General features: G+C 35.1%; 1 protein-coding gene across 2 annotated transcripts in view; it reads right to left on the reverse strand.

Annotated features, from left to right (window-relative positions):
* The window catches only part of CTTNBP2 (cortactin binding protein 2), an 87,881-nt gene that overhangs the window by 22,006 nt on the left and 42,197 nt on the right, over nucleotides 1–23,678 (reverse strand). For both annotated transcript variants that reach the window (XM_075059042.1, XM_075059043.1), the window contains exons 5-12: nucleotides 17,880–18,083; nucleotides 12,339–12,438; nucleotides 8,812–8,962; nucleotides 7,504–7,758; nucleotides 4,201–4,318; nucleotides 1,464–1,739; nucleotides 510–605; nucleotides 9–88 (exon numbers count right to left, since the gene is read on the reverse strand). In XM_075059042.1, coding sequence (XP_074915143.1) covers nucleotides 9–88; nucleotides 510–605; nucleotides 1,464–1,739; nucleotides 4,201–4,318; nucleotides 7,504–7,758; nucleotides 8,812–8,962; nucleotides 12,339–12,438; nucleotides 17,880–18,083 — 1,280 coding nt within the window. The remainder of the gene's footprint in view (nucleotides 1–8; nucleotides 89–509; nucleotides 606–1,463; nucleotides 1,740–4,200; nucleotides 4,319–7,503; nucleotides 7,759–8,811; nucleotides 8,963–12,338; nucleotides 12,439–17,879; nucleotides 18,084–23,678) is intronic.

Genomic DNA, 23,678 nt, shown 5'->3' on the forward strand with positions numbered 1-23,678 from the left:
GTACTTACCAGGCGGAGGTAATTCTGAAGTGTCTGAAGATGGATCATAGATGCATAAGTCACACTATTTAGGCAGCCTTCTTGAGGTCCTTTAGGAAGAGATACACAAGTAACTTTTCTAAATCTCTCCTATTTACAAGCATGTATGATGGATACATATGCTTTTCATGAAGTATTCTACAGCGATCTCCTAAAATTATAGGCTATGCAAATTAAAATAGTGAAGAAATGAAAGGCATTTATCTAGCAACATAGATTCATGGGTATCCATGACATAACTAAAACTGATACTATTAAATAACTGAAAAAAGTAGCAGGGCTTTTATGTGCTAGCATATTTTCTAAATGTTCTAGACCCTTTCAAATCTAGTTAAACAATTAATTGGATATGATATTTCTGAGGATCAAACAACACTGAAGAACAAAACCAGTAGCAAATAATTCTCAAATTATGTATTTCATATGGAGTGTCTTAACATTCAAACCTGAAAATTATTAATTGAAAATTACCAAACAAAAACACTGTGATATGCTCAGCTCTGTTGTTCTTCAAAAAGTCCCATGGTGGCTGGGAAAAAATCTGACCTGTTGACCATGAAATGTTTCCTGTTAAAAAGAAAAAATAAAAGAGATATATTCCCTGTATCTATATAAAGTGTTCTATTCTCAAGCATATTCACTTGCTTACAAAGATTGTGTGTACACACTGACAAATTTGACAAACAAACCAGTCCCATGTACCAAATCATACTATTATTTGATACACCACTGAAGATACTAATGTTTTCTGCCAATTGAGAGACACAAGTTTAATAGCTAGCCTGTCATCTTTACATCTTTACATGTAAAATAAAGTAAAATAAGATGATTTGCCCAGTCTAATATGAAAAGGTTTTTTGGGGGGTGGTAGGCAGTTGGTGGGGGGAAAGGGATCTAAGATGAAGGACACGAATTTTCAGAATCCTATGTGACTGTTACTACTACCAGCACATTTTGGCCAATTTCTCATAATTTTAAAGATTTTTCTGATTTACCTTGGTAACTGAAGTTACATAAAGCAGGAGTAGTTCTGTTCTACCTATGCTGATGATTTACAGTCTGGATTTACTGTACATTCTGGATGTACTGTCAAGACATATTGTGGGCTTTGCTTTGAATTGTTTTGTTTCACCTGTAATACAGATGTTTCCTCTGAAGTACTAAATTGAGTAAAGGACTAATTAACATAGGGCCTCATGGTCCCCGAGATGATACTAAAGTACTTAATGAATTGTACCATACACATCGCTAAAAGTAAAGAATGCTTTCAGGCCAGCACTGTTCAAGTTCCATAGCTAGACTGGGCTTTCTTAGTTTAAGCTTTAAAAGATCCAGAAATCTAGATATTTTTATCTTACCTACAAGATTTCACAAATTCAAGAAAACCCCCAATTTTTGCTTTTCTTATTACACCAATATTGATACCTAGTTTGACAGATAATATACTGCTTGCGCTGAGGCCAATGTTGGATTCTGCAGCACTATTAAACGACAGGTCTTCTAGGCTCCTCCATCCATCAGAAGCGATTGCTTGGAAATGGTTTGTCACTGCTTGACTCACTGCTTTTGAAAAATCATCCCATGATGTTTGTTTGCGGATATTTAAAGCACATATTGTGTTTTCTGTATCAAATTCCTCTGTACCACAATGAGCTGGTTCAATGCCACTGACTGAAATCCTTACAGGTACATTAAGAGCATCTGTTGAAAAACAGAAAACCAAGAATGAGAAAAACTGTAAAACTCAATTAAAAAAATTTTATCATTTAAAGTCCAATAACATTTAATATTGCAAAGAAAAGCTACAAATAACTCCTGCTACAGAAAAGCAAATATTAAAGAGCAGCACAGATCACCACCACAAAATCAGAGCAGTGATGAAAAACAATTATCAAGGTATCATATCTTTTTTTACATTACAAAAAATCACTATTATTATGATTAAATAACAGGAAGCAAGACAAAACTTACTTAATCATTTATTTCCTCTTTACAGATTAATTTCTTATAAATTAAGACAGATGGTAGGTAGTGTCTTAACATTTCAGTTTATTGTGGTTGTGCACATTTTTATTATCAATGCAGAAAGGAATTTTCTGGCACTAGTGTACAAGTGGAAAACACAGCTGAGCCAAATGTCTTTAAATAAAAGACTAAGAGCTAAGACAGAAAATTCACTTGGAAGTGTATATTTGATTTGCTATGGGATAAAATGACAAAATATTTAAAAAAGAAAGTAGGAAATTTACATGCACATTCTAGAAACAAAATTAATTTAATGAAGTTATTTTAAATCTTGCTTTTTGAAAAATGGAATGCAACTCAACAGAACAGCAGTCTGTATGGATCATTTAGATGACTAAAAGTGAAAATAAAACTATATTCTAACTTAAATGCCAAAACAATACCTTTCAGAAATTATCCCTGAAATTAAAAATAAGTGCACCACAAAAAAAGGTATCAGCTTATTATGAAATCTGGCAACATGACCTTAGTTTTGCTCTTGAGTTCAGGAGCCAAATCTTCAGCTGATACAAACCAATGAAGCTTTTCTGATGTCAGAAAAGCTCTGATTTAAACCCACTAGCCTACCATAGGGAAAGATTACTTACAGGCATCCTTCAGATGTGGGATTGTGAGAAATGTATCAAAGGCTTGCCCTTCTGATGGCTGGACCTCAGGGAAATGAGCAATGACTATAAGAAATACAGAGGGTTCTCTACATGGAAACAGGCCCCTAGGACAGAGGTACAGTGTATGCCTAAATTTCAGTGCATGTGACCTCTATGGCATAGCTGTCAATCCTGGCCCCCAGCCTTTCAGATCTGTTGGAGCACATCCTCCTGTCTTACATGCATGTAATTCCTTACAGAGGAAACCTTACTGGAATGTGAGGAAGGCAGAGGATGATACATACACAGCTTACCCAAAATGCAGTCTCGGCTTGTTGAAGCGGATACCCAGATGAGAATGGTGTTTCCAAGCTTCCATGGATCAGAAATCACAGGGGCACAAAAGCTAATTATGATTGCACTGATGTTAACAACAGGCTTAACAAATCAAAGAGAAGAGAAATGGAATTTGGACTCCATCAGGTTCTGACCTGATAAAAGCAGTTGGATTCATGAAAAGCCTGTCCAGAGAAAAGGGGTACTAGGACTGATGAAAATACAAGCATCAGTTTAACAGGCTACAGATTCAGCCATCAGAAATAGGCTTCGGTCTCATAAAGAAGTAGACCACAGAGGAGGTTCTAATAGAAAGTGAGCCATGTTCCCCTCTGCACCTACAGTAAAATGGTAAGAACCTAGATATTATAATAGCTGAAGAGGAAAATCAGAAGCAACACACAGAAAGCTTCCCCAATTTGTCGATAATCAGTGAACTCCACTACCCACAGCCCTACATCCCACAACACACAAAAAAAAAAGTGAATAAATACAAAGCATATAAATCTACAATGACAGTACTTCTGACTATACAGAGAAATAGAAAACACAGAACTTGTGAGTGGATGGACTAAGTTCTAACTCAAGAAATACACAGGTTGGCCTGCTCTACTGAATTTTGATACAACTTACAGAGGGGGAAGAAGACAGGTTCCAACAGAAGAATAATCTTCTGACAGAAGTTATCGATGTTGGAAAAAAGAAGCTGTTTGATGTCTCTAAGACTCTTTTTGAAGAATAAAACAAACAATCCCCTCAACGATAAACAAATAACAAATAAAACTATGCTTTAAAAAGAGATTCAGATATGACTAGATGATTGTCTTAGCCTGAGAAAATACAAAAGCTGTCCACCACTAAGTGATTTTTCTGCAAGAATTTGAAGAAAATATAAGATGAGGATAATAGCTTTGAAAAAAGTAATTACTAATATTAAAATCAGAAATTTTAAGAGACTATGGATGTTAGCACATGTACAATATATACCATCTTTTCAAATGCTTTAAAAACAAGGACATAAGTCATTTAATAACCTCCAACAAAATTTTATCATATGCTTTTGCAAAATTTGGAGAATAGAAACTTGCTAGTTTAAGAAAACTTAATTTTGTGGTGCCAGAAAAGCGACAATTACCCTTTTAATATTTCTCATTTTTCTCCCACAAGCTCTTTAGTAAAAACATTTTTATATAGTGCTGATAGCATTTACTTACTTAAGTTTTCTAGAAGATGTTTGCAATCATCAGTAGCAACATCATGCAATGTTCGATTACACTTATCTTTTCTCTCAGCCTCTAGTCCACCATGGCTACAAAGGATTTCTAGACAGTTCTGCAAAGGTAACAACTGTATTATTTACTTGTCCATTTGCTGCATTAAAGAGTTCTACCAATATGCAGTTAGACTCCTAACTGAAATTATTACACATGCATTTCCACAGATAGTCAGCTACGGAGCTTCTATATATGAGCGTCCAAATGATGTTCCTCACAGAATTGAAAACCAGGAGTAAAAATATTTTATAGCAGACTTGAAATTCTCAAAGCAAGATTTTGAAAAAGCAGAACATATGCAGCCAAGCTTCTACAGTCTGCAAGCATCAAGTGCTGATCAGTTGAATTGAGAAATTCTTAACATCTGACCACTAGTTTAGGTATTCACATAAGGAAATATAAGCCCAGCTATGCATCCCATTTTGAACATCTTGGCCTCAACATTCAAGCAACACTAAAAAAGCAATTCTAAAGCTTAATCTGTTCAGATGGTAATCCATAAAACCAGTTTTCACTTTGCAATTCACCAAGTAGGAGTTTCCATCATGCCTGACATCTGAGTGGGACACAGCAAAAGAAAAACTATCATTTTAAAATCACCTTGCAAGCCTCTTCTCTGGCAGTTAAACCTGAATTTCTGCAAGCACAGTAACAATGCTGTGAAATAAAAATGCATTTCTTTTAAAGTCAGAGCACAAACATTTTGTGGATGACAACAACATGATGCCCTCTTAAAATTCAAAGACTTTCAAAAAGTCATAAGCTCAACAAAAGAAAAAATTCATTACAATTCATTAGAAACAAGCTACTAGCAGATAAATTTGGGTTGGTACAGTCATACTGTAACATGAAAAAAAAATTAATTATATAGATCCTCCCAAACTAGTGGGGGGAGGGGTGGGGAAGCCCTCACAAAACTACATTCAAATATTGATTGATCAGTGATCAGAAGACTGATTAAATCCCAATTTCTAATGATCATCCATTCAGCAACTGTACAGGTGGCCTTCATGAAACTTTGTCATCCTTAGACATGCCTTTCAAGGACAGATACCCATACTATAAAAAGACACCATCAGAAATGATACTAGTTAATACTGTACTGATAACCTCTGGGGTTAATCATAGCAGAGAAACCAAACCTTGAAAACACAGCGAAGCGGCTATTAAGTATTTCGATTAAGAACAGTGGCTTGTTGCAGGTTTGTCTACTGTTACCTATTTTATAGCTGTTCTAACAGAAAGACTTTTGTCAGTGTATCTGATACTCTGACATTTTTCATAAACATAACAGTCATTCAAGCTATATTTCCCTGTGAGACAAGTTTTATCAGATTGTGGTTCCAGCACTTGCAAGAACTTTTAAAAAATTAATTAGATCACTAACTTTGCCAGAAGAAAATTAACCAGAAAAAAAAAAAAAAGGCATATTTTATTGCCAGGTTAGTAAGTTAACTCTGTCTCTCAAATGGATGCAATGAATGCCAAAGACAGCAGAAAGCAGAGGACTGAACCATGAGGCTGAAAGTGGGAAGTAAGGAGGGAAGAAAGAAGTGGGAGAGAACAAAGAAATGAGGCTTATTTCCTTAGTAAAATGAGAAGCTTTGTTGGCTCTGTTACCTATGAAATGGCAGCTAAGACGCCCTAGCTTAATTCATCTGTAAAGAATGGCACCGAGCAATCTCAAAAGAAAAGGGTACAAGTGCCAAGATAGTTTAAAGGCAACTACCATGTAGTGTCATGAATGACATGCAGTGCAGATAAAGGATTAGAGAATGAAGTCAAAGTGTTAACAGTACTTGAAGATGGCTATTAAGCTTTCTTTAGCTTCTTAGTATCTGAAACATCTCTTGAGTCAATAAATGCATTTAATCAAATACAATTATATAAAGTCTCTGCAACATCAAAACCAGCTATATATTGCCTTCATCAGCTAAGAAAATACTCTCAAACCTCAATGGAGATCTTATTAAACAGTTGACTTGCAATGTGCTCAGAAACTCAAAACCATGAGTTATTCATGAAAGTTATATGTGAAGACTTCCAGCGTCAGAGCCTTCAGAGAGAACACCTAGCCAAAGCATCTTTTAGACAGTAAATAAAATGTAGTTTCCAAGTTCCTCAGGATTATATTATTGCAGAAAGAAGCAATATATTGCACGCTATTTAGGTATTTACAGACTATAACAAATACCTTAAGCTCCATCTAAATTCAGATGAGTCGAAACTGAAATGAGTCTGTACCTGCCTAACAGACACTGGTAATGGAACATTGACCCTGTCATGCAAAATGCTGAGTAAGCAGTGGCTGGTGCCTAAAAAAACATAATTTAATAAACTGAATCTTAAATCTGTGCTGATTTTGAATTTATCATAGTAAATTTATCAGGAAAAAAAGTGAACATAATAATAGATAGTGAATTAGGCATGTAATCACAAGCTGGTTTTCAAAGTCTTGGGCTATATTTTCCTAAAATTCACCCTCTTCTGTGTTTAGTATCCTCTATTTTCTCCCTGGGGAAAAGTTTCACAGTAAGATCTGGCTGACAGCTGTCATAAAAAAAAAGAAAAAAAAAAAGAAAAACCTTTAAACAATCACTGTTTAGTGTACACTTTTAGAAGTGTAAAGCTTCTGATGTCAAATCCTTCTAGTGATACTCAATTTCCAGAAGTCTTCCTGTTTATCATCAGTAAGACCTGTCAGGTCTTCTCCATGTCATCAGTTATCCCAGCCTGCCAAAAACTTATTCATTGCTTGTTAAAAAGTCTGCCCCAAAAAACAAATTAAACAATGTATTACTGCACAAATCTGATTCTCAAATTTGTTTTCCTCCCTTCCCTCCCACAGGAAAAATTGTTCATAGTTAAATCATTCCTAACTGTAACTGGAAACTATGTCCATCTAATACCTATAAATACCTGACACCCATGAATTGGCATTTAGGGTGGGATTCACCTCACCTTAACTTTGAAAATCTGAATCTCAGGTAATCATGTTTTCTCTTTTTATTGTTATTCCAAAAGAAATAGGCATTTAAATATGACAATTCACCCCATTTGACGCCTAGCTTCTGGGGTAAATTGTCACTGGAAGTATCTCTCTGTCTCTCTTTAATTGGGTCAATAAACTAGATAGCAAACTTAGATTTGACAACTAAGTTTCAGTTCTTCAAAGATAAAAAAAGAAGGGTTTATCTTGCCTAAATTCTATCAGGTTACTGTAACTTGTTCACATTGACTGACCTTAAAGCCTTTTGATGCTGCTATGTGGGCAGCAGTCCAACCCTCTTTGTCAGCATGGTTGATGAGATCTGCAGAAATAACAGGCTTTACTCTACTGCTGTAGTTGTCTTCTCTCTTCTCCAAATCAAAGTAGTCTGAATTAGGCTCTTCATCAGTCATAGAGTTCCTATTGTTTGGCTCTCCATAGTACATAAGGAGCTTGAGACTGTCTACATTACCAGAATCCACTGCTGCGTGAATTGGTGACCAGCCATCCTAAAAAAACAAAAGCAAAAAGCACACTCCCACCAAACACATACAAAAATGTTTGCAGAACTTCTGTCAGCAATGAATCTGAATAGAAGGCTCTGTTTAGAAATTAAAAAGATAAGCAAGAGTGACATAATAATCCTTAGGGAAAACAGAGTTGCTTGTACGTGTTTAGGGTGGAAGAAAGAGAAGGAAGAAAATGTAGCAGAAAGAAAATTTTATAGCTTTCTCCAAGGACAGTCCAACAGACAGACACTTCAAAATTTTTAGAAGAGTCTAAGTAATACAGGGCTTACATGCTGTTAATAAACTGTTTCCTTATCATGTATCAAACTAACACGATTCTAATGATCTATAATTTGTTTCATGTTGCATTAACCAATTTATCAATCAGATATTTTCATAACTTTCTCTCCTTTCAAGACAAATATATTTACTTTTCAAATTCAAAATAAATGAATAAAAAAAAAATCAGTGTAATAGAGCAGAAGAATGTACTGGTGTGCTGTGTTTCTGGACAGCCTGCATCCCACATTTATTGTCATGTTTACGTCCAAGTCTTAAGAAAAATTTCAGGAAAACACCTGAAAAGGGCAATCAATACCTAGACGTTAATTCTGAGACAGTGCTCCTCCCCTTCTCCTGTAGATACAATTTTTTTTGCCATATTCTCCCATCTGTGATATATGGGACTTTACAATACTGGCTGACAAATTTGGGGGGGGGCGTCCCCTCAAGGACAACTATAAAGCACCCTAACATAAAACGTGGAAGGAAAATCCAGTACTGAAGAAAAGTCTGCAGCAAACTGCAGGCAGAATCTGATATATGTAAAATGATATGGAAGTCACATAATTTAGGAGATTTTAGACAACACACAGCTTAAAAAAAACCAGAAAATATGATGAAAAGAACAAAATATGAATTTCAAATTACATTGTTTATTCCAGCTTTAAAAAAACCCTTTAAATAAGTATATTAACATAAATATTTCCTAGCTGTTTGCAGTTATTCAGTACTATACAAGGTACTTTAACTTTAGAAACTATTTTAACTTACACTGGTTTTTACTGTTCGATCTGCTCCACCTTCCAACAATAGCTTAATACAATCGTTATTTCCATTTTTACAGGCCAGGTACAAAGGTGTCTGTCCTCTTTCAGCAGCATGGTTAATATCAGCCTGGTACATAATTAATAATTCTGCACACCTACAGCAAACAATAAGATAGTAAAATTATCTTATATTTAACATCCAAAACTTCTTTATAACTTAAATTAAATATTTTTTTATAAAGTACTGATTTTATAGATACAGATCTACCTGTGATTTTATCCACCACATATACACAAGCATAAGGTATAATTTTATACACAGGTATAAAGATGGAAAATCAGGTTAGTTTAAACATGTAAATCTTAAACTACTGTAGCTGCATTTAAAAACTGTGAATGTAAAACATTTAATTTCCCAAGGCTAATAAAAACTTGATGACAGCTAGTTAAGAAGACCTACAGCTGAGCAAAAAAGTTACATTTCTTTTCTGACTACTGATACTTAAAATAGTTTTAAAAAGGAAAGGGAAAAAAAGGAAGGACTAGAACTAGCTTTAGATACTAGCAAAAGGGACACTCACCTAGGGAAGTAATCTGGTGGGGACAGAAAAACATCTATGGCACTACCTACCATTCAGATCCCTGAATGGAGGCTACTCCAGAAGGGTGGCTTGGGGTATGTTGGTAGCAGCTACTGGATTAGGGAGGCTGAAAGATTAGGTAGAGTGCTGAACAGCAACTCACTGGGGACTGACATTCGGATCCAAGATCCTGTACTTCTTCACAACCCTGTAGCAGTAGGTCCAGTTTTCTTCCTGGTTCTCGTGCCAGGGTTGGCTCCCTTTCCCTTCCCAAACCCAGGTTTCCAACAACTCTCAAGACTTTAGGAAAATCTTAGGGCCAGTCTACTCCCTCTGCAGTTCAAACAAGGGCTGTAAACAAAGATAATTCCCCATCTCTCTGGCTCAATTTTTATCAGTTATAAAAATAGAAGGCTATCAACAACAAAGCCTCAAAGCAATTAATTCAATGCTAAATAACTACTGGTTAGGAGACCATACTAAAACAAACAAAATGACAAAACATTTAAAACAGTGTAAGGTATATATAACTATATAAGAAATTACAGATTAAAAAAAATCACAAGTATTTAAAAAAAATTTCTTTTTGTTAAGTTTTTAGTCAGAAAAATCAATCAACTTCAAGACAAAACACACAATTTTAGAAAAGAGTAAAACAGATAACATTAATATAAATTACTTAGTTGCGCTTTCTGAAAATGCTCAAATGAACAGAAAAAAATACAAAGGAAAGTAATGCCCTACCTTATCAAATGTTGAACATGTATCCTAACCATACAGTCACAAAAGTCATCTTAAGATGGGATCATAACAAGACACCTCCATAAAGCAACTCAGAAGGAGTTTTAAGTCTGCTATGTTAAAAATATTTTTTTGTTATTTTGCATCATTTTGCAATCATTTAACGATTCTGGAAATGCTACACTGACTTTCCACCTCAAGGTCAGGTAAAGCCAGCCTGGCCTGGACCACATGGGAAACAATTTTGTAAGCTTCTCCTAAAAGCATTTTCTGAATTGGTGATATTACTGAACAACTTCAAAAAACTATCATTTTTTTTTCTGACTGTGTAACTAGGGCTGAAATAACAGTATTGTCTCAGTTCAGGAATAAGGTTAGTAACACACACAGGGGACTGGTTAGCAAATCTATCACAGACAAGTACTGTGTAATTGATAGTGCTGTCATTAACCCCAGATTCTTAGTGCTGTAGTAGAAGTAACATGGACTACGCGACACGACACTTGAAAGGGGACAGACTATATACTATTGCCCCAAATTCTGCCTATGATGGAATTTTTCTGAGCCAGAACTTTGAAGTGATTAACAAATCAAACAGCCTGAAGCATTCATAGTCGCTCTGATATTTTTGGCTAGCCCCATTATTATTCCATGCTCACTTTTACAATTCAGTTCATGTTTCGTATCTAAAAAAAGTGAAAGCAAGAAAAGTGTTTAAGGATCTCATACTACGTAACTAACTCTGAGGGAAAAAGAATATAAAGTCTGCAATATCATAAGACAGCAGACGATATATAGCAAAGTGTTGTGAGGGTAAGTCAGAGAAATAAAGAGCTTTCTATTTAAACAAAGTCTAAGACAATTTTAGTGTGAGAATATAAAGAGTGTATTTTTGGTTTGTCTTGTCAAGTCACACGTAATTTTTACAGATTTTATGTAAAACACTGAAACATTTAACTAGATATGTATTTCTGTGCTCAAAACACCTAGTGGGAATCTGCTACCTCTGGATTAAGACTTCCTGTAAAAGATGCCCATTAGTTGATAAGCATGAAGTCCTCTAAGAAGTGGCAAGAATCTGATGATACTTATATACTCACAGAAGACCATGAGAAGGAGAGGGATCCCACTCTTTCTCATTGTTGGGTCAGGGCCTATCGCAACACTCAAAGACTCTGACCCCTATGGGTTACTATATCAGAGTAAAATCCTTAAAAATAGTAAAACGTATCATTAAAAGAATCAAAGACTGAAAGATAAGCAAAACCAAAGATACATAAAACAAAGGTACAGTCTGTAATAAAGATTCCTAGTCATGCTGTGTATGACCTTTTGCATTTGTAAAATCATTTTATATGGATAAGGATCCTCTGGAAGAGGTTATCTAACGGTTGCTTCCAACTTTCATGTCTATTTCCTATGATTCTGTGATACACAGTAAAGCTGCAGAGCAGAAACGCAACATTAGCCTTCAGCTCCTATGAAGAAGGGAGGAAAAGGGAGGAAAAAACCCAATCATCTGGATAAATTACTGGTTCTCAGTATAAAAAGAAAAGAAGACAGAATTTTCCAATCATACTGTCATAAAACAATCTTTATAAAATTAGAACCTTCAAATAACAAAAGGAAATTATTGTAACTACATTTTGAAGAATGTTATTAGAAATATTCTTTGACTTATGCATAATTTTCTGTTTTTCAAAGTTACTGATACAAAAAAAATTAAACCTTAAAAACCCCTGTTTTGTTTTTTAAAGTATTTGATTCTATATCACTCAGGAGAATACTCAGATAAGTGTTCCTTTGTCTCTGAATATGATATTCATAGTTCCCTATGCTTCAAAAAATCAGTGCAAAAATAATCTCTTTCCTCCTTCCTCTGTTAATCCTGTATTATGGCTGATAACTCGAAGAATATCAAGAAATTCAAAGGTTTGATGCCCATGTAGACCAGTATCGTATTGTGGTTACAAATAATACACATTCATCAACCTTAAGAGCTGCAACTAGAAACAAAACAAATGGCAAATATTAAAACTAGAATGGCATATGAATATGAGTTTCAGTAGATACTTTCAATAAATGATAGTTAAATGCATTTATACCTAAGAATGCAACAGTAATGTAATGAAAAAAATATATAATATAATGTAAAAGGAATATAAAATTGAGTAATAGCTGACAGGCAAAATCTTCAGACTTCACTTACTTGACATGTCCCTGAGCAACTGCTGAACACAAGGGTGTAAAGCCGTTTTTATCAGCAGCATCAACTTCTGCTTCTGCAGTCAGCAGCAATCTCACACAATCTATAAATTGAGCAAAAACATAGACTGATGCAACAAAAACAAGTGGTTAAAACTACCACAAGTTAAAACCTGTGCAAGGGGTAACAGCAGCCAGTCTTTTTTGACTATACATGGCACACTGTAGTGAACCAAAGTAGAAGCTCAGGAAGTAGTTTGCAGGAGAGAGGTTAGAATTGACTCCCTGGGGGCACCACCACTCTTTGGGAATAAAAAAAAAAAAAAAAAAAAAGGCTTGGGTTGGGTTCTACTGGGATGCAAATATGTGCCCATTGCTGGCAACTCCCACAGTGTTAGCTAATTTACCTCCAAAGTGGTGAGTTCAAATCATCCAGCAGCCCCCTAAAGGCAGCACAGTCCCACTGGCAGTCATGTGACACATCCCAAATATGACAGCCACAGGGGAGATGCTCACAAGCTACATGTAACTCAAGCAACACGGTGGCCAGTCTCGGTTTAGGACACTTTGACTTGGGATTGCAATGACAAATAAGAAAAGCTGACAAACCACTCCCATTCATATATTGCCAAAATGACATGCTAAAAACAGTACCAGCCTGATTCCACCATCCTACATCTAAATTAAGATCATGAATTACTATGTAACTAGACTGCTTTTCATCCACAAATTGGAATATCATTTGATGAAATTAAGTTTGAAGAAAATATTTAATCTGCTCTATATTCTCGAAATTGGTTCTAGACCAAAATAAAACAAGTCTTTTGTAGTTGAAACTACTACTCTGAAAATAAGCTCAGCTAGAACACCAGTTATAAACTCCTGACCTCATTTCTAAGCAAGCTTAATGCACTCTGTTCCAGCACTGGGTAAGATCCTGGAGCCAAGCTTTGCTAGTTAAGCTTATCTCTAGATATCAGAAACATATATTTAGAATTACTTAGAAATCTGACTAATCTAACCTATTCCTGAATGTATTTATTTCTGTTACAATTCTTTCAAACATTAATACAGATGTTGTGGAGTTGATTGAATAAATAATTTAACATTAAGAAATAAGATTTTAAAACATGGTAAATTATTATATTGTAAATTAAGATTCTTACTTTTTAAAATAAGTAATCTGATCTGAATTTTTTTTTCTTTTAAATTTGGTTGTCAGGATAAACTACCAGGACTTCATCTGTAATAATTTTTTAAGTCATAAAGAAGCTCTCAGCTAACTAACTTAACTAGTATTTCCACTTTTAAGATAATACCAATTAAAATCAAATTATATTTTCAATCACTTCATAACAGAAAAAATATTCTGCTAACAGCAACTTTTTTTTTTCCCTCTTTCCATTGTCAATCCCAGTCTTATATTAAACAATTAACTTGAAAATACAGATTCCTGCTTGACATCCTAAAATACTTGTAAAGTTTATGAAGGATGTTGAAAAAATTTTCTTCTAGCAGTTTCAAGTATTTGGTTAGAATACTCTGGTTTCTGCATAAAGCATATGTTAGCCATGCAAAAGCCATGAAGAACGCACAGAACAGGACCACCTTTCTAGAAAGGTACAATTAACTCACAATTATTGATTGGCAGATCATTCAGGTGGTAACTTATCTATGTGAAGATACTGTTTCTGATGAAGATCACTGAAAAGAGCTGTTTATTCTCAGGGATAGGTGCAAGCATGAGGAAACACAGCTACTTTCATAAGGCATCTTATAGTAAGCTCTATGTGACCTGTTCTGGTGGCATATCAAGTAAAAGGGCAATAATCTCCAAGGAGCCTGGGTCCTCTGGATGGACTTCTGAATGGGATTTGGAGAAGGGTAATTTGGGTCAGTCCAGGCTCATTAACTCCTGTTCACTGCTATCTGCCACAGAAGTAATCAGCAGTGGAGAGGACTGGGCGGAAGGGCAGGCACAAGACAGACATCAATGTTGTTACTCAGTTAAAGGTTTTGGTCAAAGCAAAAGCAAAACATGGAAGCGTATCAGCACAAACACCTGGAGACTTTACTGCTCTCCACCACAGCTGGGTAGTTAGTTCTTCCAGAGTGCTGGCAAACACCATGCAGATACATCCAGTGACTCGGCAGAGCTGACTTCACGTAGCTGTATGTCTCTGCACCTCACTCCTTTCTACTTCTCACATCATTCCAGTTTTTCCTATCAATCAGGGTGCCACAGCCTCCAAATACTCAGGATAGAAGAGAATTGATTATACCGTAAACGCATATGATTAGCACATAGCCAAGTCCAAAGGATATTATTATTATTCTCTTCACATCTCATTCCAGGAACTCTTATTATTTCATTCTCTCTTTCTCAACCACCTTGTGTGTGGCAGAGAATGGTCCGGATTAGCAACACAATACAGATATGCACATATATTAGCTAAGTGAACTACTGTACATGTTATCAAGTGCATAATAAACTGAAGTAGCTCCTGCTTTGCTCATGGATCAAACCAAGACAGCCTGACAAAACAATCTGTTCAGCTATCCCAATCTAGTGGTTAAATCATAAAATTAACAGTTTCCTTGTGTCCAATGAAACACAAAGAAAGTATTTAGTGTATATTTTTAGGGTGAACTTCTCTCTCAGACCTACAGAATTGGGGACAGTGTGTGCAAGAAACAAAGCAGCTGCTATGAGCTTCATGTGCTGGAAAAACCCTCAGCTGCAGCTCTCAAAAGGCAACTGTTTACGAACAGGAAGGCTACACATTTTGCAAATAGGACAGATTAGGAAAGAATATTTGAGTGCTCTCTTGTCTTGTGTACTCAATTTTGCCTACAGATTGGGCTGAGAGCACATAACAGCTGCTGCCACCATGCTGGTTACAATGTGCTCTAATGTTCTCTACGCATCTCAAATGCTGTATTTCTTCACTGAAAATGTGTGGAGATCATTCACTTTCCAGACTCTCTGCAACATGGTGTTTGTTTCTGAAGGGAGGTACTCGCTATGCTGGCTCTTAACAAATCTAGAGCTACTCTTCTGGCCAAGTGTCTCCCAGGAGAAATCAGAAAATCTGGTTAGTTGACTTCAAAGAAACAAGGGGTCCTGGAAATCTCTGAATCTATTTAGTCACCAACTCCAGGTTGAAAGTATTCTCAATAAATTAAATCATGGTGCAATCACCCACCAGGGTAAGCTTATGTGTTAAGTATTACAGCTGGACTTGATCTTAAGGGTCTTTTCCAACCTAAATGATTCTATGATTCTAAGGAAAAACAACAGCCAAAAGTCAGTAACTTACCATTGACAATCCTACTCAATGCAAAGAAAAAATTTGTACAATAAATTATTTTATCCTTCTTAAAATTACATCAGTGTCATTTCTTTCCACCTGGTTAGTTAAAAAAGCTATTAAAAAGGACTTTTTAAAATAAGACATTTAGTCCTATACTTCCTTTCTTAAGCCTATATATTTTTACGTAATTTTTTTTTAAAGTCTTCACTTTGAAGAGCTGCATCTATCCATATACTTGGGAACAAACTGCAAGTAACATAGAAAGGACTACATATGAAAGTTAAGCACAAAAACCTTTCTCCAAAAATATTATAAATCTACTACTCTCAATTTTCATACAATGTATTAAGGAGACATCAATACTCCTGCTGTGTGATTTGCTCATTCAGAATTTGTACAATCCATTTAGTCACTAAAATGCAACGATTTGTACAACGAAGTGTTTTTCACATCCTGTCAACTATAAATAGAAGAGCAACACTAAAACCTTTGTAATATATTTTTTATCTTAAGAAGTAAAGGATGCTAAACAATTACAGGATGCATATGCATGTGTTTGTTTTTATTATCGTGTTTTCATACTTCTGTCAAGTGCCTCTCTAATTTGAAATTTTGACAATAAAATGAGAAACCAAATTGCCTTTGCTGTCAATAAAAACTGCTCAGTAATTGTAACTGAAAATCAGGGTATTTGCTTCAAAACATTTTAGGAATACAAGATGAGTAAAGAAGAATTGGGTCAATTACGGTCGCCCACAAACACCAGCAATGATAAATGGATGTAAGCCTAGAAGAATCCACAGAACACCCATACAGTGAGGGGGGGGGGGGGGGGAATAAATCCACACACTATAATAAACTTGGACTCTTAATACTAAAGATAAAAAGTTGGGGGCGGGGAGAGATAAGCACCAAAGGAAGAAAATGAAATAAAGGACTTTTCCAATATTTTAAGGGTCTTGGCAACAGTAAAGAATCTGTCAGATGAAAAGACCCAGATGTTGCTACAAAGTAAACCATAGCACCTAGCAAGCAAAGACAAAATATACCATTCTGAACAAAGGGAAAATTCCTCCTATCCCTATGGCTGGTAGCAAAATTAACCCTGAACATGTCAGAAAAATGTACACTGTCTGTCTAGCTATGGATTTTGGATCCTAACTTTACTTTGATTTTTAAAGTACTTAAGAAAAATAATGGAATAGTCTCTCTAAATACTATTTTGAACACTGGATCAGGGTTTTCTAATTGTGTCACAAACAAATACGTTGTTAAATAAAACCACAAAGTACTCTTGAAAGCAGTGGCTTTAAAGCCACTGTGTTCCACCTTCTACTGTGAAATAAAATCTTGACTTTACTAAAAATAAATGAAATTTTTGTCATCGGTATTGGCGGGTTTCATCTTTAGTGTCCAAAACAGCATAATTATATTATTTGCAATGTAAGAATCTATAAGATTTTTACATAAGTAGAAAAAACTACAGTAATGTGTACTGGAATTTTAAAGAAAGCTGCTGTTTGAGAGCCTTATGTTAACAGTCTGAAAATTATTGCTTAGAGTTTGTATCCATGAAATTCTTATCTGTTACTAACATATTTGCCTCATTTCATAAATATATTCATGAAATATGAAGACTGACTGTTGAAAGGTTCAGAGATGCTACCTCCTTGAGACTGAGGTTTGGGGTTGTGGGGAAAAGAAAAAGAAAAATGTTAACTACCTCAGTAGAGCCTAGAGAAGAAACTATTTCATCTAGTTCAAAAATAAAGACAGTTCATTTTATTTCCCAAGTAACACACTACTCTGAAACCATCTTCCATGATTTTCACTGCTGCTGAAGATCAAAACACTGGTGATGACCTATTCTTTCCTGCTTACTCCCTGTAGAAGAAAGTTCTTCCTTTCAAGTTGCCTTTGCTACAAAAGATCTTTAGTTTGTCACAGAACATGGGGTGATGATATCTGGTGGCTTTTTATAGGAAAGGAGTGGAGAATTAGAATGGATGTTACTGTGGAATTACCACAATCAAGAATGTTTTCTGTGTTCCAGAATTCTGCCTCCAGAAGCATTGCTTGTATATACACTACTTTGTCATATAATCTACATATCTTGGTCTCAATTTCACATTTTTAAAATCATGCATTTGACGTAATTTAATATTAAAAACTTATGAAATAAGCTTTCACTATTTCACATGAACGCTGTAACAAAACTTAGTATCACTTACCTGTATGTCCATTTGTAGCAGCAGAATACAAGGCAGAATAGCCATCTTCACAAGAGTAATTAATGTCCAGTCCTTCTTCATTAAGCAGCATTGATAATAAAGTGACATTTCCCTGGGCAGCAGCTTGGTGAAGAAGGGTGGGCCTGCCACCCAGGGGGACAGGACCACCACTTGTTAACAAAGGGGTTAGGGAGGAAGACCAGCCTGTGAGTTAAAGCAACAGAAGTTAGATGGAAGACACATAAATAAAGCTTTGCAATTTCTGTGTTCTTTTAAAAATTAAAAAGGATCTTCAAAATGACAGGATTTGTTAGTTTAGCACAAGTTTTTGGATGATGCTTTATCTGTATATCAGAAGATATTCTGAAGAATAAAAACTGGGTACAGGGGTGACAGTTGTTAATGTAAATGAACAGGATTTCATTACAAAAGGTTAACGTGAAACTTGTTATGAACTGTAGTAGCAGCTGGATGTCTCAAAAAAATTTATATTTTTAAAATTCAGAAACTACTGGAGGTTTTATTCAAGTTTTAATTTAATCGCTGATATGCTGGGAAAGTTTTATAAAGTATCTAGAGAAAGGCTTCCAAAACAAAATACTTATTTTCATATGAAATTTCATCCTCCTTTACAGTCTCAGTGAAAACTTTAGTATTTATATCTCACCTGCAGTTAAACAGATAAATCGCACAGGGCCCTTAATAACTTTAAGCGCCTTTCAATAAGTTTGGAAAAAAAAAAGTAGAAATCATTTACACAAATAATACATAAATAAATATATTTATTATTGAGCTGTACCTTAAGGTAATAATCCTTTTACTCAGCAATACTAAACAATATATTATGAAATGCTCCAGTGAGAATTAATAACGGGTTATTTAAAATTTACGAGTGAAAGCTTTCAAGTCACCCTGTTAAAAAATAATATTCAATTCAAAGCTTTGAAAGCTTAGGAGTTATCTTGATTAATTGTTCTGTTCATTACTTATCAGCTTTAGTAGAGAGTTTGTTAAGAATATGAAGTTTGCTGCATAAGGCATAGAAAATTTTGTGCATTCTTCCTTGATCAAGGACTGCAAGAGAAAATAGGAGAAAGATTTTTTTGTCTTATTTTCACTATTACCTTTAGAAAATCCACACTATGTTCTCTCTTGAATAAATAACTTTGTATTCTGTGGCCACACATAAGCTATTATATGAGACAGAAAACTGACAATACAAAGCAAGTTTATGCAGCTTTTACTGTGGTTCTGCAACACCCGAGACTGAAGAGCAGCTGCAGGGCATTACCTCCAGCTCCATCAAGCTGATCAAGTGCTATCCAACCTCCAAAACCTAGAACTAGAAACAGCATGTGGCAGTAGCTCTACCATGCTGGGATGATCTGCTCCGCCTTTTGGAAAAACAAAATTAAATATGGAAATTCCCAATAGAATTCTATAGAAGCAATAGATCTGGGAACCTTGCAAGATCTGGGCAAATTTTAATTAAGGTCCAGACTTACATAAGAATCCATCATCTGAGCAGCTTCAATGAAGAACACATAGTTTGATCCCAGTTCAAAACAACAACAACAAAAATGCTTGGACTATTTTCATATTTGTTTCTAAAGTGAGCTAAATTTGTCATTTCAAATTAAGTTTACTAGGTTAGTATGTAAAGCAAACGTATTTGCACTATTCTCACAATGTAAACTTTTTATTCAACTTATTTATTTGATGTTGACTGTAAGAAATCATCACTACAGCTATGAAGTTACCTTAGAAATCCAACTTTAAACTGATGATAAACTGTAAAGTTAACTCCATCCATCTTCATATAACTACAATTCCGAAGCTACCTTCTTACTATTCATACTCTTACTAATATTTGTTTCTCCAATATTTTTAATCAGAGGACTTTGACGGTTTTCTGAAGTTTAAAAAAAAAAACAAAAAAACCCAACAAAAACTAAAACCCCCAAGCAATATACCAAGCAAACTGCAACCTTTACATGGTAAAAAAAAAAATAAAATATTTATTTCCACTTCCAATAACTCTTACAAAATCCCCAAAGGTCTGAAGAATAATTTTTATTCTTCCTTTCCATTATAAAAGTGTTTTTATTATTCCAACCTTTTGTTGTTCTTTGAAACTAACTGTGCTGCAGCTGTTGCTATACATATATTAATGTTTTTAAAATGGTACTCCTGTATTTTTTACTGTCTTGCCATGGTAGTTAACAGATAGTGGACATTGCTTGGGTGGCACTCCAGATGCTAACATTCTTTGTCCAAGTTATATTGGAATTATTTGGGGGAATTTGTGGAGCCTGACACTAAGCTTTAAGCATGAAGTTCACTTTGCCAAGCAGTTTTGTAATATCAATAGTATTTCTGGGTTCCCTTCCTTATTAAAAATAGTGCCAGTTTTTTGTTGCCTTTTTTTTTTACAGCATCATTAACAGAAATCCCAAAATAAAAGGAATTTTTTTGTCCTATATGTTGTATCTTAACTTTCGTTTCAACTCTTTGTTGCAATTCAATGTTGTTGCAATTCAGTGATGAAATTCATTATACTAGGTTATCATTAGATGAAAACCTTCTACTGAAAAAGATACAAAAACCAGCTAATAACATAAACATAACTTTAGCTTCTATTATCAATGTAAAGCAATATAATAAAGCTGAATTCATCCAGCAAAATATACCAACATTAGAAAATACCAATAAATCAGGTACACCATTACAGATGCAAAAAGTTAGGAAATGTGAAGCATCTGTGAAAGCTTGTAGGGCATGCAGTGATGAAGGGCAGAGGGATAGACAAAAACAGCTTCTGGCATCAGCTTCAGAATGTGAGATGGTTAATTTCAGAGCTCAGATCAGTCCCTCACCCTCCCACCACCCCCACCCCCCCTTTTATCTTCGAAGCCAATTGTATAGAGAGAATAAATCAATCATTATAGAAATGAGCAAAATGAAAACGATACTTCATTGAGGAGTGACATAGAAAGCGCAAAACCAAGAAGAAAGTGAAAGCAGAAATCCCAGGGGTATGAAAATCCAACTGCCTACATTTGTTTCTATTTTGAAGTCTTACAGCCACTGAAATGTAGAAATCCAAACAGAGCAGAAGCATTTTGGCATCAGTTCAAAGGCTGCTGAAGTTAATGAAAACACTGTCGCACATTTTGAATCAGGCCATAAATGTTCATTGTAATTTCTCTATGTGCAGTCTGTTCAACATTAACAGCAAGACATGGTGTCTTTTCCTACCAGGGACAAAAAGAGCAACATGCAGGACAATGCCCTGTCTCTAAAAGAAAGTATCGTTACATTAATTTAGCAGAACGTGTAACTGAAACAATCAGTGCTCTGATTTTAAGTTTGCTCTTAATAGTTGCTCTTTCTAGAGCCAAGACATTCCCTTACTGAAAATCAGGCTGTTGATATGTTCTTAAAGCAATCTGAGCTAACTAGGAAACTGTTTTAAAATTAATAAATACAATACTTAAGTAATTAGGTTATTATCAATTCTTCTGACTCCACAATAAGAAAGAAAGAAACATGAATTTATTGACAAAAAAATATAAAAATGGAGGATTCTTTCAATGTCTTTTTTAGTATGTTAAATTTGTTTTGCACTGCTTAAAACTATTAACAAATTCTGATTGAAGCTCACTACTTACTATACAATAAAATATGAATAAGATTTCACCATGCTCTGCTTTAACTGAAAGTAAAATTGAAATTCTAAACATTTTCTGAAAAAAGTAAATAAAACAGATTAAAATCAACCAGAACATTAATAAAACTAAATGAATCTGTGCCTAGAGGGCATGAAAATGAAGATATGGGAAGGAGGTTTCAGTAGTATTTGTAGTTTGTTAGATGTTCTTCACCTCAAGAAAGTCATACTTAAAAAAGAAACTGAAAAAAGAAAGTGAATAGGTGACATGAATTCAGGCATTAATGACCACATTATCTTAATGAAAACTGTTAATAAACTTGGTTTATCTATTCTTTTCTAAGATAGAGTCTATTTCTTTTCCATATAAATTTATAATATCTATTTTTTTTTCTTTTCTCGGCATAAAATTTTGAAAAAAAAAGTCTTTTTATACTTGCATAACATCTGTTGCTCTAAGTTTATTTAGTTCTGCAGTTTGCCAGAACACTTGGCCAAATATATTAAGTTCCCTTAAAAAACATAAATAAAATGGGATTGGAGAATAAGTGCAATAAAATATATGCATTCGTTTGGGTAAAAGACACAGGAGCTCCTGAATATTTACCTGAGTATTGCAGATAAAGTTATTAAAGTTCTTTGAACCTGTTTGTAGTCAGTAAAGGAGGGAAATTAAAATAACATCTCTATATTAATAAAATAAAACAGCAGACCACTAACTAGAGTTTAAGCAATCTTTCTTTGCAGACTTCAGATTATGGGATATGTTTCCCATTTGCAATTGCAAAAATTCACAAAAAGCAGTGCCACTTACAAAATATTAACAGCATCAAGTGTTCAGAGCAAGGATTATAAGGGGATTAAATGAACCCAAATGTTTCCATCCCTTCCAAAAACAAGTGAACAGAGCGTAAATGAAGAAAGGCAATCTGAACACATACACCAGCACAATTTAAAAAAAACTAATATTTTTTGACAAAAATCCTGTCTTTAAGAATTGTCTGAGAACTGTCACAAATTTCATACAAAACACAATATTGACTATGTGGAAGAGTCTTATTTAAAAGGCTGATTGTTCTCCTAAGAAAAAAATTTATACTTTGAAGCACAAACTAAAGCAATAATAACACATGGAGTTATGAAGTCAAGTGGTGGTAATTTAATTTTTAAGATAGAAGATTTATTTTTTTAAAGAATAATAAAAAACTGTCTTAAATAATTACCAAACATCCTCTAGTTAATGTAAGACTAACTGAAATATACAGCCTAATTCATGCTGATAGGATTGTGGAAGACAGCCTCTTGCCTACAAAAACTATTCACTTTGATGCTGATTTTGCCAATAATTTGTAGAATGTTAATAATCTTAGTTGTTCTTTTTATTAATGAAATTTTAATTCCATTATAGAGCCTAACAGCACCTGAAGGCAAATGAGGCTTGAAGAATATCTGGAATACTGGGAGACTAATGATCTATCTGACATGGTGTCATGGTTCCAGCCCAGCCGGTAACAAAGGCCCACGCAGCCGCTCGCTCACTCCTCCCGCCCCCCTCCGGTGGGATAGGGGGGAGACGGAGGAGAGAAAAGAAAAAAACCCTGGAACCTCGAGGGTTGAGATAAAGGCAGTTTACTGGGACAACACAAAGAAATTACAACAACAACAACGGTACTAATGAAAGAGCATACAAAAAGAGTGATGCACAGTGCAACTGCTCACCACCCGGGACCCGACGCTCCGCCACTTCCCCCACCGAAAGTCAAGACCACCCCCCAGCCCGCTCCCCAGTTATATACTGAGCATGATGGCACATGGTATGGAATAGCTCCTTGGCTAGTTCAGGTCAGCTGCCCCGGCTGTGCTCCCCACTTCGCAGGTTCCTGTAAAAATTAACTCTATCCCAGCTGAACCCAGGAGACATGGCAATCAGACTCAGCTAGGAATAACAATTTAAGATGAAAATTCAGGACATTCATATGAAGACCAGCAAACTAAGAGGCAGCCATCAAATCCCACAGCTGTTAACTCTGAGAAGTAGTAAACAAATGGAAGATAAGATTTCTGAGCTCATATTTTTATGGCACAGCTCAGAAAGGAGAGAGGATTCTGACAGTATGGTGCCACAGCCA

This window comes from Buteo buteo, chromosome 28 (assembly GCF_964188355.1).
Source record: "Buteo buteo chromosome 28, bButBut1.hap1.1, whole genome shotgun sequence".
Lineage (NCBI taxonomy): Eukaryota > Metazoa > Chordata > Aves > Accipitriformes > Accipitridae > Buteo > Buteo buteo.